Below are 13759 nucleotides of genomic sequence, written 5' to 3' on the forward strand. Positions count from 1 at the left end.
AAATTATTTAAACAGGAGTTGCGTAATCATAGTTTGAAGATTTACAGCTTGCAAACCATTTCGCAGTGGTGTGCAGTGTTTGCAGCTTCTTAGAGCTGATGGGGTGGTGGTTATCTGATCAGTGGGACAAACACAACACAAAGTTCATTACTACTTCGATACTTACAACTTGATAATACTCCTGAAAGGTATTTTCTGCTGCCACTACTGATACCCAAGTCTGAGAACTGCTTTATGTTACTGGCTGGCATTAAAAGTGTGCCATAGAACAGTGGAGCCGAGTTTGCCCGTAGAGCTAAAGAAGAAGTGGCAAAACCTGGGGCAGAAGTTGGCAGGAGTGGTGTTGCACACTTACTCCAAAAGGAGTGTAAAGGGGCATCGACAGATTCCTTAAAGTTCTGAAATCCATCTTTTTCACTATATTCACAGACAGTTGATTGTACACAGTACATTCAGCTTGTATTGTGAAATGTTTTCTATTCTAATTTAGAAACATTTCTGTGGAATGTTTGAAGCTTTACAGTCTCTGTAGAAGAAAAAAATTAATTTTGATTCATTACTGACAGTACATGGTAAGTAAGTAAACCTGAATTCCATTTGGAAAGTACTCTAAATTTTTTTTTCGCATGTTACTAATGAGATGCTGGAGTATAAAAAACGTGTCTTCTTTAGTTTATCCCTGTAAGTAAAGAAGATAGGTTTGCTTTGTTGTTTTATCACCAGATTTGGCTTTTTCTGGGATTTATAAACTCTGTTGAAGTTAATTAGATATTTTACCATTTATTTCAGTGAACCTAAGATTTTGCCTAATAAAATCTTTTATGCGGTATTCTTCTAGTGAGAGCTTAGCTTTTTAAATCTGTCCTTAAGCCAAATTAAGAGCTATCAAACTACTCAACACAGATTCATGAAGAAAACATGTCTAATGCCTAGTATAAGTGCTAAAGGAGAAATACTTTAATTACCTAATGTATTTTTAAAACTGATGAATATGAAAAATAATTTAGAAATAATCTCTGGTTCTGATGTTTCAGACGACAGCTGTTGACTTTAGGGTGTTGGGCGCATAGTCCAGTTTTCAGCTGAGGAATTTGCATGTAGGTTAAAAAGGTTTCTTATTGTCTTGTAAATTAAAATAATTTCTGGTTAGATAATATAATTACTTATTTTGTAAAAGTGACAAATCTGATCCTAAGATAGAAGGTGTTTTTCCATCAGAGTGAAAAAAGTCATCTGAGAAAAGAATGTCTGTGGTCTGCAGCTGTTTAAAAACATCTTAACATAATTTTTATAAATAAAATAATTTAACAAAAACTTTGTCTGGATATTTGCTGTTATGTCTGTTTCAAAAATGACATGTCATGATAGTATAAGGTCCTTTAAAGTGGTGTCCTACAAGATTTTTTGGTCATAAGTAATGGGATCTATGTTTTATTAAGATTTTCTTTCTGAAGTAGCATTAATGATGTGGGTGAGAGCTCTAAAAGAAAAAATAAGTCTAGGAATGAAATATTTGTACTTTTACAGTTAATAAACTTTGTGTTCCTTACACAGGTTCAAGTCTATAAATTTCAATTTCAAAGCCTGTGCTACCTTTTAAAGATTGTGAGAGTTTACATTTGATCAAAAATGTTCAGCTCTGCAGACATGGCCTTTTCATTGGATAATTTCTTTTACGAAAGACCAGATACAAAACAAGGGTAAATGTTTATTGTTATATTGTTTCCAAAGTTTCTTCACACACTGATTCATTTTACAGCAGAAATACTTTTTGTCATTCCCTTCTCCCTCTACCAACAGAAACTTGAGATTAGAAACTTCCAGGTTGAGAACTCATACTCTGTAATGTTTTTCAAAGTACGTTGAGGTTTGAATGATGCATCTTATGGCTAGACTGTTTTTGGAATACATAAGAAATATGGATTAGCAGGTATTTTGCCTTATTCATTTACTGTGATTTAAAAAAATACTAATATGAGAATATTTTTTGTGGAGGAAACCCTGAGTAGGTTGTGTATGGTGAGTAATTTTGAGCTAGATGTCGTGCAGAGTGCTTCAAGAGTGCTTTTGCATTCTGTCTATCTGTTAAAAATAGATACCTAGAAAACGAAGAGCCAAAGATGTGGTATATTGCACCTGCTCCGGCTATTACTGAAATTCCATCTGCAGAGGAGTTACAGAAAGAACTGGAGAAAAACACAGTCTACAGTCATACGGGTAAAATATTTGACATTCATTTTGAATTTAAAGTCAGATGTCTTGACAGATAATTATTTTGACAGATAATTCCTCCTCCTATTTCATGCTGTGAAATATGAAATATTTTGGGTAAGCAAATGTAGACAGGTAATGTATTTTGATTCAGAATGATGGTTTTATATATGTTCTGGTTATGGAAAAGAATTGGAATATTAGTAAAGCCTCTTTGCTGATTGTATACAGGCTACAAGTCTATTATGCAGAAGCAAGCCAGGTATGAGAAGCATGATCAAAATTTCCGCTGCTCTGCATTGTATTTTGAAGATACATGGAACAATAGGAAGCAGTTGTAAGAGCATAATGCAGCACATTGGCCTGATGACCCATCCTCCAACCAAGAAACAGTTTATACGAAACTAACTATCTTCTTCATGTTTTGGGCTTGTTTCAAACTGCTCTTGAGGAGGCAAAATTTGGAGTCTGGCCAGTGATTGATGATAAGATTCCTTCCATCTTGACATTCGGTATCACCTTAAGAAAAATATTTTTTAAGGAATTCCTTTGCTTTATTGCTGGCAAGTAGCTTTCTGCATTTCTTACCTGCTGTGCTGATTTATGGTATTCTCTACTTAGGAATTACAGTGTTAAGAATATTTTTTTTATTTCTTATGCAAGTGCAGTACCATTAAGGACTGCTCATTCTGATGAGCTTTCTTGTGTTCGTAGAACTGTTAAGGATGTGTCAAAAATTGGCCATTGTAATTTTTAGTTTTCCAGATACATACCACTGAAATTAGTAGAGGATGGTAACAAACTGTGCTATTTTTATTCATGAATTTTATGCATACTCCAGGTTGTTCGGTTATGGTTAAATGATAAGCAAATCTAAGTGAAGGCTGGTTAATGAAGCTATTTTTTCCTCTTACTGCATCCAACTGCTTATTACTACTGTTGCTTGTCTGTTGCTGACAGTGATGCTTGTGTGGTCAGCCAGATCAGTACACTGATCCTGTTGAGAATAACCCTACAGAACAACGTACTTAGCTAAGCTGATCAGGAAACCAGATGATCAGTGACTCCATTAGGAATTTTGACTTGTTAGAATTGCAGAGTTTGTCACATGGCTGTTAGTAGGAACTTCAAGCCTGCTCATTGTATCATTTTTTAGAACACTTATCTTTATTCTGAGGGAAGGGAGAAGTGTTTCCATTTTACAAGTCTCTGGGATTGAAGTGAAGGATATGTCTAGGAGACAGTGATTTTCATGTACCTTTCAGTTTTAAGGAACAGATTTACTCCTCTGCTTTGTATAGCAAGGATAGAAAGTGACCCTATTTTTGTGAGTTTTAATTGACAGCATGATGCATCACATGCATCAGCATAAGTCACTAAATACACAGTAAAGTTCTTGCAATAAGGTAAGAGTACCAGTTCATATAACATATGTGAACTTGATTTATTTTATGTGGAAGTTATTTAATAAAATGAGTATGAATAGGAATGTGAGTGAATATTAATAGGAATAATAATTTTGAGGGTTTTTTGTAGGGGAGACACAGCACCAGAAGTCTATACAACAGTGCAAGAGAAATACTGAGGAAGTAAATGATAAATCACAAGCACCTGTAAATTTTAGTATAGCTTCTGAAAAAGAAGTGTTCCACTTAAGTTTAGGAGAAAGGAATAAAACTAATTTTCAGTGTGAAAGTCTGAAAATGGTTTCATCATTTCTGTCTTCTGACCAAGATAAATATAAAAAGGGAGTTGGAGCTTGTCAGCAACCTGGTGCAAATATTTCACAAAATAAAATATTATTTAATTTTCCAGACAACAGTGATGATGAGAGTATCCATTCAGCATTAAGGAAAAGGTATGTTTCTAGCCAATTATGATAATTCATCTACTACCAGAATCATATTGTTTGTATTTGTCAAATGCAGAGTTTTCAATTCTTCAAATGAAAGTATTTTAATAGGGCTGTAGGCACTCTTTTTTTTGACTGTAAGGAGAAACAGAAATTTCCTTCTTGCAGTCTTCTAGTACTGTAATTATATGTGTCCTGAGCTCAGCTTGTTTTACAAGGAAGGTAAGGACGAGGTTAGTTTGGTTCATTTTAAATAAACTATCAGATAACAAGGATTCTTCGAAATACTATTTTTAGTTCTTCATCCGTTTGGCAAAGAGCGAGAAAACTAAGGTCACTTTCTTTTCAGAAGTGAAAAGGTAGCCAAGAATACCTTCATGATTTCAGTGCTGTCTGGAGGGAGGAGTTTTACAGATATCTATGCCCAGCTCTTCCCACTCCTCAGAAGCTGTATGCCTCTGTTGTTTTTAGTTATGCAGAGATTGACAGTTGATTTGCTATGGGGATTGAGAGCCCTCTGGACAGGTCGTTTATTCTTTCAGCCCTGGAATGAAATTAAAATTTATTTTGAAAGGAGTCTGTCTTCAGGTAGAAGAATGTCAGTTGAAGCAAATAAAATAAGATCCAGACTTCTTCTGTGACTATATCTTACTAGTTTTGCTTCTGATATAAACGTGCATATTTTTCAAATGTTAGAGAAAATGCATAATGTATAATAAATTAAGGAAGATCCTGTATCTTTTGCAGATTATTTAAAATATCTGAATTTAAAGATAGTTCGATTGATATGAAAGAAATTGGTACTTATTTGAAAACAAGTGAAAACATGAGAGAGATGAAAAAAGGAGACTTACAGAGATATAATCATCATATTCAGATAACTAAAGACTCAGATTTTACCCTACATAGGGTAAATGATGGTGACTTTGCTCCTAAAAGTGGAATTAAGATAAAATCATTTTCTAATGCTTCAAAGATTCTGGATATGAAAGGTAATTATTGTTACTCAATTTAGTAACAATAGCCCGCTGTCTTACTTTGGTATGTAATAATAATGGATATTCATGATCTGAGGTAAAGAACAGTTTCAGAGTTCGATATTTGGCTACATTAGACAGTATTACAGTTGTAAAGAAATTGTTTTTTATTGTTGTTTAATATGTGCTGGGTATTGGATAAACAATTTGTGAAGACAAAGTCACATTTTTTAAAGTGCCTTAGGAGTCAGCGGAAGTTGTGCTTTTGAGTCGTGGGTCTTTTTGGAAATGTAACTCCAAATCTGTGTCCTTGAGAATTAGAAAAGTAACAGCCTGGTCCCTTGATGTGGTAAATAATCTCATCTTCAGTTGAAAGCAGGAATTGAAAATTGAATGTGTGGCTCACACTCATATCTTTTTAGAACTAGATTTTAGATAGGAAAAATCTGGAAAATGGAGAAAAGTGATTAGAATTTGGTAGAAATAATAAAGCACTTCTTTTAGAAATTATTTTTGTTTTTAATAGTATTTAAATATATATTTCTGGATTTTAAGCTTTTTGGGACAGGGACCCATTGCATCTGTGGAGTGTGCCTAGTGTATCAGGCTAAGTGTTACAGAAATACAGATCAGAAAAGTACTGCTAAAAGAAAATTGTGAGGCAAAGGTGTGGCTTGAGGAGGGATTTGGAGACATCGTAGGCTTGTCAGAAGTGGAAGAGGTGATTCCTACCTGAGTGCCTTTTGTGTTAAAGTGACTAGATTTCTGGATGAGAAGAAAGCAGTGGATATCATTGACTTTAGCAAGGCTTTGAGCACTGACTCCCACAAAATTCTTGTATCCAAGTTAGGACATTAAGGTCTGGATGGGTGGACAACTACGTCCTTGAACTGGGTAAAAAACTGGTTGGCCGATGGGGCTCGGAGGGGAGTGCTTAATGGGTTGCACCCTGCCTGCATGCCTGTCGCAGGTGGAGTACTGCAGAGGTCTGTCCTGGGGCAGACCTGTATGATGTCTTGGTCAGTGACCTGGAGGAGGTGACAGTGTGCGCTTTCATCAAGTCTACATGTGTCACCAAACTGGGGGGGACACTCAAGGGCTGGGCTGCCATTCAGAGAGACCTAGCCAGGCTGGAGGAAGGGGCTGCCAGGAACCTCCTGAAATTCAAAAGGGAAAATTGTATTTCTTTAGGAACTGCAGAAAGAAGTTTGGAAATTTTGAGGGCTGTTACAGAAATCCGTATCCTTTTATTTGCTATATCTGATTTCATTGTAACCCTTTACATTTACAAAATTCTAGCATTTAGTATGTAGCCACAGGAACTCATGTATTTCACTGTAATAGTTTTGATTTGTAATGTAATGCAGGAAACTGAATGATAAAAAGGTGTTTACCCTTGGGACCTCCAAAGCTGGAATGAAAATAGGGCAGTTTATAATAGATCATTCTTTGCCCAGCAAATTTTTTTCTCATATCAGACATTCACATTTTATCCTCAAAACTATTAATTTTTAAAATATAACATTAAAGTTTTTTAGTTTACTTAATATCTATTTTAGGCCAAACTTTATACACAGACACACATACATATATCCCCATATACTTTATATACTTTATACCATATACTTTAAATGAAGGAAAAGTGAATTAGTATTTAGGTATATTAGGAAAACTGAATCTTATTTTTTGTCCCATATTCTGAAGAGAAAGTAAACTTCACATACTCCTTACAGATCAGTATTTATATTGTAGTATGCGATATACAGTATATTTCCATTCTTTAACTTACTGTAAGCAGATTTTACAATCATTTTCCTTGTTCTTGCCCCTGCCTTGAACCATAATATAATTAGCCATCCAGCTGTAGCTGCAAAACTTTTTTTTTTTTTTGCTTTTTTACCCTGTCTCTTTAATACTTTGTTTCTAGTAACCTGTCAAACAGTAGGTTAAATGTCATGAAGAGTAAATGTCTGAATTTAGGCAACTAAATTTATGTGAATAGCTGAAGAAGTGACCTAATTTTTCAAAACCAGTAAGTACTCAGTTGTTCTCATGTCACCAATTACAGATACTCAGTGTTCTGCACTTTTGAAAATGGATCGTTTATTTAGAGGGGTAATTTTAGAGAAGTCTCTTTAGAAGAATAAGCATTTTTTTAACCTTTAATATTACTTGTGCTCTTCGCTCATTTTTATGTTTTTCTTTAACTACTTTAATTCCTTGTTTTAATGCATTTTCCTTTTTATTGAATCTTTTCAAATGAATCTAACATCCACCTCAAGCCTCAGCAGCTCATTTTTCTTGTTAGTGTTGGTGTTATGTCTGACTGTGTTTGTATCCTCAGCCTGGTCAGATGGTTGCTGTTAGTTGTTTGGCTTTCGTGCAAGTCCAGACAAGAGGCGGACTCACTTACTTGGATCCATAATGAAACAATACTCTTTTTCTTCTATTTTTAGATAAGAATATTTTTGTTTGGAAAGTGATTGGAAGTGTTTTTAAAACCACTGTTAGTATTAAGAGATTGTAGGTGGACTTCTGTAACCTCTCTGCCTTCTTTCTGTGTGCCTGTATGCCTACTGGGCATACAATGCAATGTTAATTTATTTGTGTTATATTACAAATATAGTGTGGCAATGGAATGTTTAGATATGTTAAAAGCAGTGCTCTGCTTGCTCTTGTATCTGTTTTGTGGTGTAGAAAAACTTCTGTCCTTTACAATTTCATATTCCATGACCATATTCCGTTTCACGGAGTCTATTACAAGAGGAGGTGCTCTCCGTGTCAGTTCTTGGTATGTCTTGAGACATCTCTTAATGCTATTTGAGGTAGTGTTTTTGTCATGTGGAATATATGGCGCACCAAGAATTTAAGTAACGGTACTAAATCATTTAATAAGTTACTTTTTGCTAATTGTTCCGGTAAGTCTGTATTAGTTAGATCATTGTATATGTTTACAATTTTCGTTTAAATTCCAGGAAGAGTACGTTTCTTGTAACGTAAGTGAATGTAATGTAAGTGAAAACTGTACATTTTATAGTTCTAAAACAAATTTTAGAATTTTCACTCAGTTGTTTTCAGCTCCTTAATGTTCTCTCAAGCGACCCAATTTAGAAGTATTTTTAAAGAGTTTCCCTATTTTAACTATGTACAGTCTAAAGCTTTGGATGATGTAAGTACAAAATGTTAGCTACAGCTGCAAATAGTACTTTATAGATAAATGTATAGCCTAAATTAAAGCAGTACTTTACTATTCAGAACTTAAAAGGGTTTCGAAAGTTACAATATTTCTAGAACCTCTTCTTGGAATAGTTGAGCAGGTGAGCAGGATTGTGTTCATCTGGGAGAAGAGACCCGAAGAACTTTTTAAAAATGTTTTTCTCAGTTTTAAATATATTTATGTGATATTGTTAATTATATGTATGCTTACACATACAGATTAGTATTTTTTTTTAACAATTTTCCTAGAGAGGAAAATTAAGATAAGCAGAATTTTAGAGGAGACCATCCTTTTGGAAAGGTGATATTTACCTGTCACCTCTTTTTAGAGGCTGTGCACTTTCTTTAAAACCTCAAACTTACTTTGAAAGCAACCAATTTGAGGAAGATTGTATTAGAGACAGAAAACAGGTCTCGAGTCTTCAACAGAGCATTTAAAATTTTTTATTTAACTTGTTCTTGTTTTTTTTCACATGGGAGAAATTGCATCGTCATTCATGTAAATATTTTAGTGTGCATTTCAAGCTAAATTGGTGTAGCAAAAAAATTTGCTTGAATTTCTTATCTGCTAGCTAATGTTTTACACAGAGATGATGTTAAGAATTGTGCTTACATGAGCAGAAAAATCTTATATTTAAACTACCTGGGGAGCTATACTTTTCCTTTTTTTTGCTTATATCTATAATCTTTATGCATTTGTGGCATTTTTCCTTACTTCCAAATGTGTGTTAATTTTCTGCCATGAGTTATACATCTTATTGCCAGTAAATAACCTTTGTTGATTAATTCTGCTGTTGATAATTAATACCTCTAAAATAATCTTGCATGACCTTTTTCTTGCAACTTCCATGAAAGTTAGCCTTGCTCATAGCTGTGTTTTTCCGTTCTTCTAGAAAGAGAGTTGTCACTAAGGGCAGTAGTTTTGAAGAAAATGTTTCGAGTTGCTCATGAATTAGTACTCCTAACTACAAACTTGCTTGTAGAGTATCAAGAAGGATGACGTTTGCTTATCGTGTATAAGAAATGTCATGTTAGAAAGGTTAAGAGAGATCAACATATTAAAAAGATAATGGTCTTGTGTATTTTAATTGTTTGAGTTTGCAGGATTCAACTTGGTAGCACTCTCTGGTTGCAAGAAATATGTTGCAAGTACTCAACTTGATAGAATTTCTCTGGTTGATGAACAGTGAATGGTACATATGATTATTTAACAAAAATCAGATTCTGTATTCATACTTTATTGATTTGTGTGAGTATTGGAAAACTGGAAGTGGTAGATGAGGAACAAAGGTAATTCCTGCAGCTGTTCAGCAGAACTGTCAGTGTCACTCATTGCTACAATTACTTACAAATCAAGTACTAGGTGAAGGCTGCCATTCACTCTCTGCATCCTTGTAAACTCCTAGCAGTGGTAACAGGTTTAGAGCATTAACTCTAGAAGAGAAAGAAACAAAAAATAAGAATAGCAGAATCCATGGGGAGTTGGGAGGGAAGGAAGCAAATGAGGCTGCACAGAGAGCCTGTTGCATGAATGCAGAGCAGGTGAGTGCTGCTGAGGAGGAGAGGGGAGCGTAGAGCTAAGCAGGTGAGAGGAAAATGAGGGAATATGGTATAGACATACCTGGCTTTTGAGATGAGGGAGGAAGGAATGTGAGGGAAGGAAGGAGGAAAGAATAATCATACAAAACCTGCTTTCATAATTATTTTAAAACTTAACATTCTGTTAAAATTAATATTTTCAGCACAGTTGGAATTTTGGATGTAGATTTGATTACAGAAGGAAAACAAATTGCACTTTAAGTGCAAAATTAATATCTTAAATGTGAGCCTACATTTGGTTGTAGTTGGGTACTGTCAGTTATTCTGCATTAATGTCGTCTAAGGCTAGATATTTGTATTTTTGTGTTTGTCACAATTGGTAGATTTTACTATGTAATAGCCTTAGATGAACAGTATCTCTTTCATTTACATTTCCATGGCAGTTGCACAGAAAAAGACATACTTTCTTTAGCTATTATTTAAAGTTCGCATCTAATACAAAGTACTTCAGAGAACTACATCTATCAATGTAATAAGCATTTTCTTTGTGTCTTTTTACTCCTAGACAATTCTTTTGGAATGTATGAATAGATATTATGGATAGCTGCGTTGTATTTACTACTTTGAATTCTTTTCTAGCTTCTTTATACAGATAGGAATTTTGTGATTTGTGCTCCAACTGGCTCTGGTAAAACTGTAATGTTTGAGCTAGCTGTTACCAGATTACTTATGGAAACCCCAATGCCTTGGTTAAATACTAAAATTGTTTACAGTAAGTATTATGCAGCTTTAAACATTTTAGTGACAAGAGTAGAAAATGTCATTCTAAGTGTTGAGATCAAGAGGGGGAGTGCTTTAGTAATCTTGATATGAACTATATTGAGAAATTGAGGCTTACTTCATTCTTAAAAAAAAGATAATTCTTTTAGGATTTGTTTATTTTCATTACCATAGTAACTATTATTAGTATTTAACAGCATCACATAATTGTTGTAGCCACTGCTGTCTATATAAATAAAAAGAGAATTATTCTTGTAAAGAGTTTGTCCTCTAAGAAGGCAAGGTGGACACTACGGGGGGAAGAGGGAAACAAAGGAAGCTATCCCGCATCCACAGTGGCAGAGCCTGAAGTCAAGCAGTATCTTTTGTATGGCCATCTGTTGCTCTGAGAAGAGGATCAAATTTTCCACCATCCCCTTACCTGACAAGGTTTCGCATTAACAGTTGCTTTCTTTCCACTAGTGCAAAGGCAACAGAGCTGTGGTCTTCATGGGTTTTTATTGAGCTATATAAAAATTATTAAATATACTTGAAGATGGTCACAACTGTGACTACACTTGTGTCTTTCCTTTCTGGAGAATTGAGTTCATATCATGCAAATCAGATGAGATTGGTGGTTTTGTACCAGTTTTAATTAGTTGATACAGTGCGATATGTTTGTTTACACTTACAAAGGTTTTGGCCTTATTTGTATTTTTTTTTTATTATGATGAGTCAACATAATAGTGATAGTTTTGATGTGGAGTTTGCTGTATATTGTAAACAGAGCTTTTATAAACAGGCATGTATTACAGTTTCTCTGTCAGCAGATGGAGGAGCATTTCAGTGTAATATTGTAGTATTTTTGATTGCCTTGGCAGAATTGGTGGAAAATGGCCTAATTCTGATTAGAAATTTCAGTAAACAAGCAGTGGCCAGATGGTGTAATTAGGTTTGCTGACTTTTTCAGGTTGGATAATGATGGAGAAGGGGACATGTCAGTTTTCCAGAGGTTGAGACAGGGGTGTTAATCAGGTTGTGTACTGCAGGAGGGTTCAGTACCTGGTTTGTCAGCAGCAGTGTATGTGAATTAGCTTGCAGTAGTTGTATGATTTAGAGTTGTTTCCCAGTAGCTTTAACATATGCTAGAGATTTGGTGGCTGAAGTTTAGGCAGTGATTACTGGTTTCTTGCATTCTGCCTTCATTGCTAGCCAAAGATGTTACTTCGACAATTTCATGTTTATTTCCTTGTAGCTTAATCTGTTTTCTGCAGTTAGTGATTTCCTCTGTTGTGTAGGCCACCAATATGCTTACGAGGTTTTACACTTCCTATTGAAGCAGAAACTGGTTCTTCTAAGCTTCTTTGTCTTGGGGCTCCTTTGTCAGCTGATGGTTGATTTTCCAATGGTCTCTAACTAGCCTAGAATGCAATCACGACAAGACATTTTATTGCTGTTATTTTCAGATCATTGATGGATCACTTCTTCTTTCACTTGAATCACTGGATTTTCCATATAGATACCCATCCAGTTTAGACTTATATGTGTTGCTAATGTCAGTCCTTAGAGAGAGTTATTTCTGATTTCTAGAAATCAGCCTCCATCTGAAAAAGTATAGTATGTGTCCCCTCAGGCAAACAAACAAACAAACAAACAAACTTACTTTAAGAGTCTGTTTATCAGCACCAGTGTCAGAACTGCTACCTGTGGTGGTAGCTGCTCTGTATGACACTGACTACACTTAACTCTACATTTAGTTGTAAATAGATTTTGATTTCCTCTGGGATCCTCTTTCCTGCTTATAGTGGTTTCTCATTTACAACCCCACTTTCTGAGTGCAGAGTGCTCAAAGAAATTGTATTCTGAACTGGAGCTAGGTTGGCAGTTGTATGATCTTTCATTAGAAAGGATGTCTTCCCTGTGGTTTCTTGTGTCTGTGAGAAAGGCTTTGTCAGATTCTGATAGCCAAGTGATTGTTTTCACGTGGGACTTAGAAAAAATTAGAATTATGAGGGGACATAAATACCTTTAATTCAAGGGCTCTGTTTCCAGGTGCTGGTAGGGAAGAACTGTGACGCAGAGCTCAAAACTGATCTATGCACAAGAGATGAGTAATAAGCCAATTCTGAATATTACGGTTTTAGGAACGAAGCTGAAAATCAAAGAATTAAATTCAAGAAAATGTCTTCAAAATGTATGCATTTAGCATCGTTAGCAATGTAGTTGAAGATTTGCTTTTCTTGTTATAACTCTTATAATTTTGTTATAATTATTTTTAGTGGCTCCAATAAAAGCTCTATGCAGTCAGCGTTTTGATGACTGGAAAGAAAAATTTGGACCCATAGGACTCAGCTGTAAGGAACTGACAGGAGATACAGAGATGGATGATCTGTTTGAAATACAGCATGCTCACGTTATTATAACTACACCTGTAGGTTTCCATCCCAGTTTTTACAAAAATCTAGAATAAACAGACATAAGTAGTCTAGAAACTGCATGCTACCGGGTCTGCCCCTTCTTCATCATGAGGAGTGAATTTCAGAGTAATTTTATGATCTTTGTCCTTGTCTGCAATCTCCTATGCATACTTCAGTGCATATAAACAACAATTAGCAATGTAATAATGTGCCAGATAAACCATACATGGCATTAGCTTGAGTTCATTTAATTGATTTTATTTAAAGAGGTTAGTCCTATGTAGACATGTCTGCTTGCACTCCTACTTTTGGTGAATCTTGGCCTATGTAAACATCTTTCTCCTTTTGTCATTTTTTTCTCCTAGGAGAAGTGGGATAGCATGACTAGAAGGTGGAGAGACAATTCTATAGTCCAGCTTGTACGACTGTTTCTCATTGATGAGGTAAGAAAATTAATGATTTTTATGGGCTGTTTTTGTTCTTGAAGACAAAAGGAAACCTCTTAGTGCATCAGATATATATTTAACAAATGCATAGATTGTAACAGAAGAAATATTTTGCAAATGTTTTATAATTTTTAATAGGTGCATGTTATAAAGGATGAAAGCCGTGGCGCAACATTAGAAGTTGTAGTCAGTCGGATGAAGACTGTTCAGTCTTCTCTTTTGCGTCTTTCAGAGAATCGTGACACTGTTCCTTCCTTGAGATTTGTAGCTGTTTCTGCAACAATCCCAAATGCTGAAGATGTAAGTTAAATTTTAATTGTATTTCAATTATTACAGTTAAAT

At 35.0% G+C, this 13759-nt stretch overlaps 1 protein-coding gene across 1 annotated transcript in view; it reads left to right on the forward strand.

The window, feature by feature from the left end:
- HFM1 (helicase for meiosis 1) overlaps window positions 1-13759 on the forward strand; it is a 70786-nt gene that overhangs the window by 28196 nt on the left and 28831 nt on the right. Inside the window, exons 6-15 of the mRNA XM_064515929.1 lie at window positions 1555-1700; window positions 2096-2217; window positions 3748-4069; window positions 4811-5055; window positions 6232-6279; window positions 8139-8209; window positions 10435-10567; window positions 12834-12985; window positions 13337-13414; window positions 13556-13717. Of these exons, the coding sequence (XP_064371999.1) occupies window positions 1630-1700; window positions 2096-2217; window positions 3748-4069; window positions 4811-5055; window positions 6232-6279; window positions 8139-8209; window positions 10435-10567; window positions 12834-12985; window positions 13337-13414; window positions 13556-13717 (1404 nt within the window). The 5' untranslated portion in view covers window positions 1555-1629. The remainder of the gene's footprint in view (window positions 1-1554; window positions 1701-2095; window positions 2218-3747; window positions 4070-4810; window positions 5056-6231; window positions 6280-8138; window positions 8210-10434; window positions 10568-12833; window positions 12986-13336; window positions 13415-13555; window positions 13718-13759) is intronic.

The sequence above is a fragment of the Dromaius novaehollandiae genome, chromosome 8 (genome assembly GCF_036370855.1).
Source record: "Dromaius novaehollandiae isolate bDroNov1 chromosome 8, bDroNov1.hap1, whole genome shotgun sequence".
Classification (NCBI taxonomy): domain Eukaryota; kingdom Metazoa; phylum Chordata; class Aves; order Casuariiformes; family Dromaiidae; genus Dromaius; species Dromaius novaehollandiae.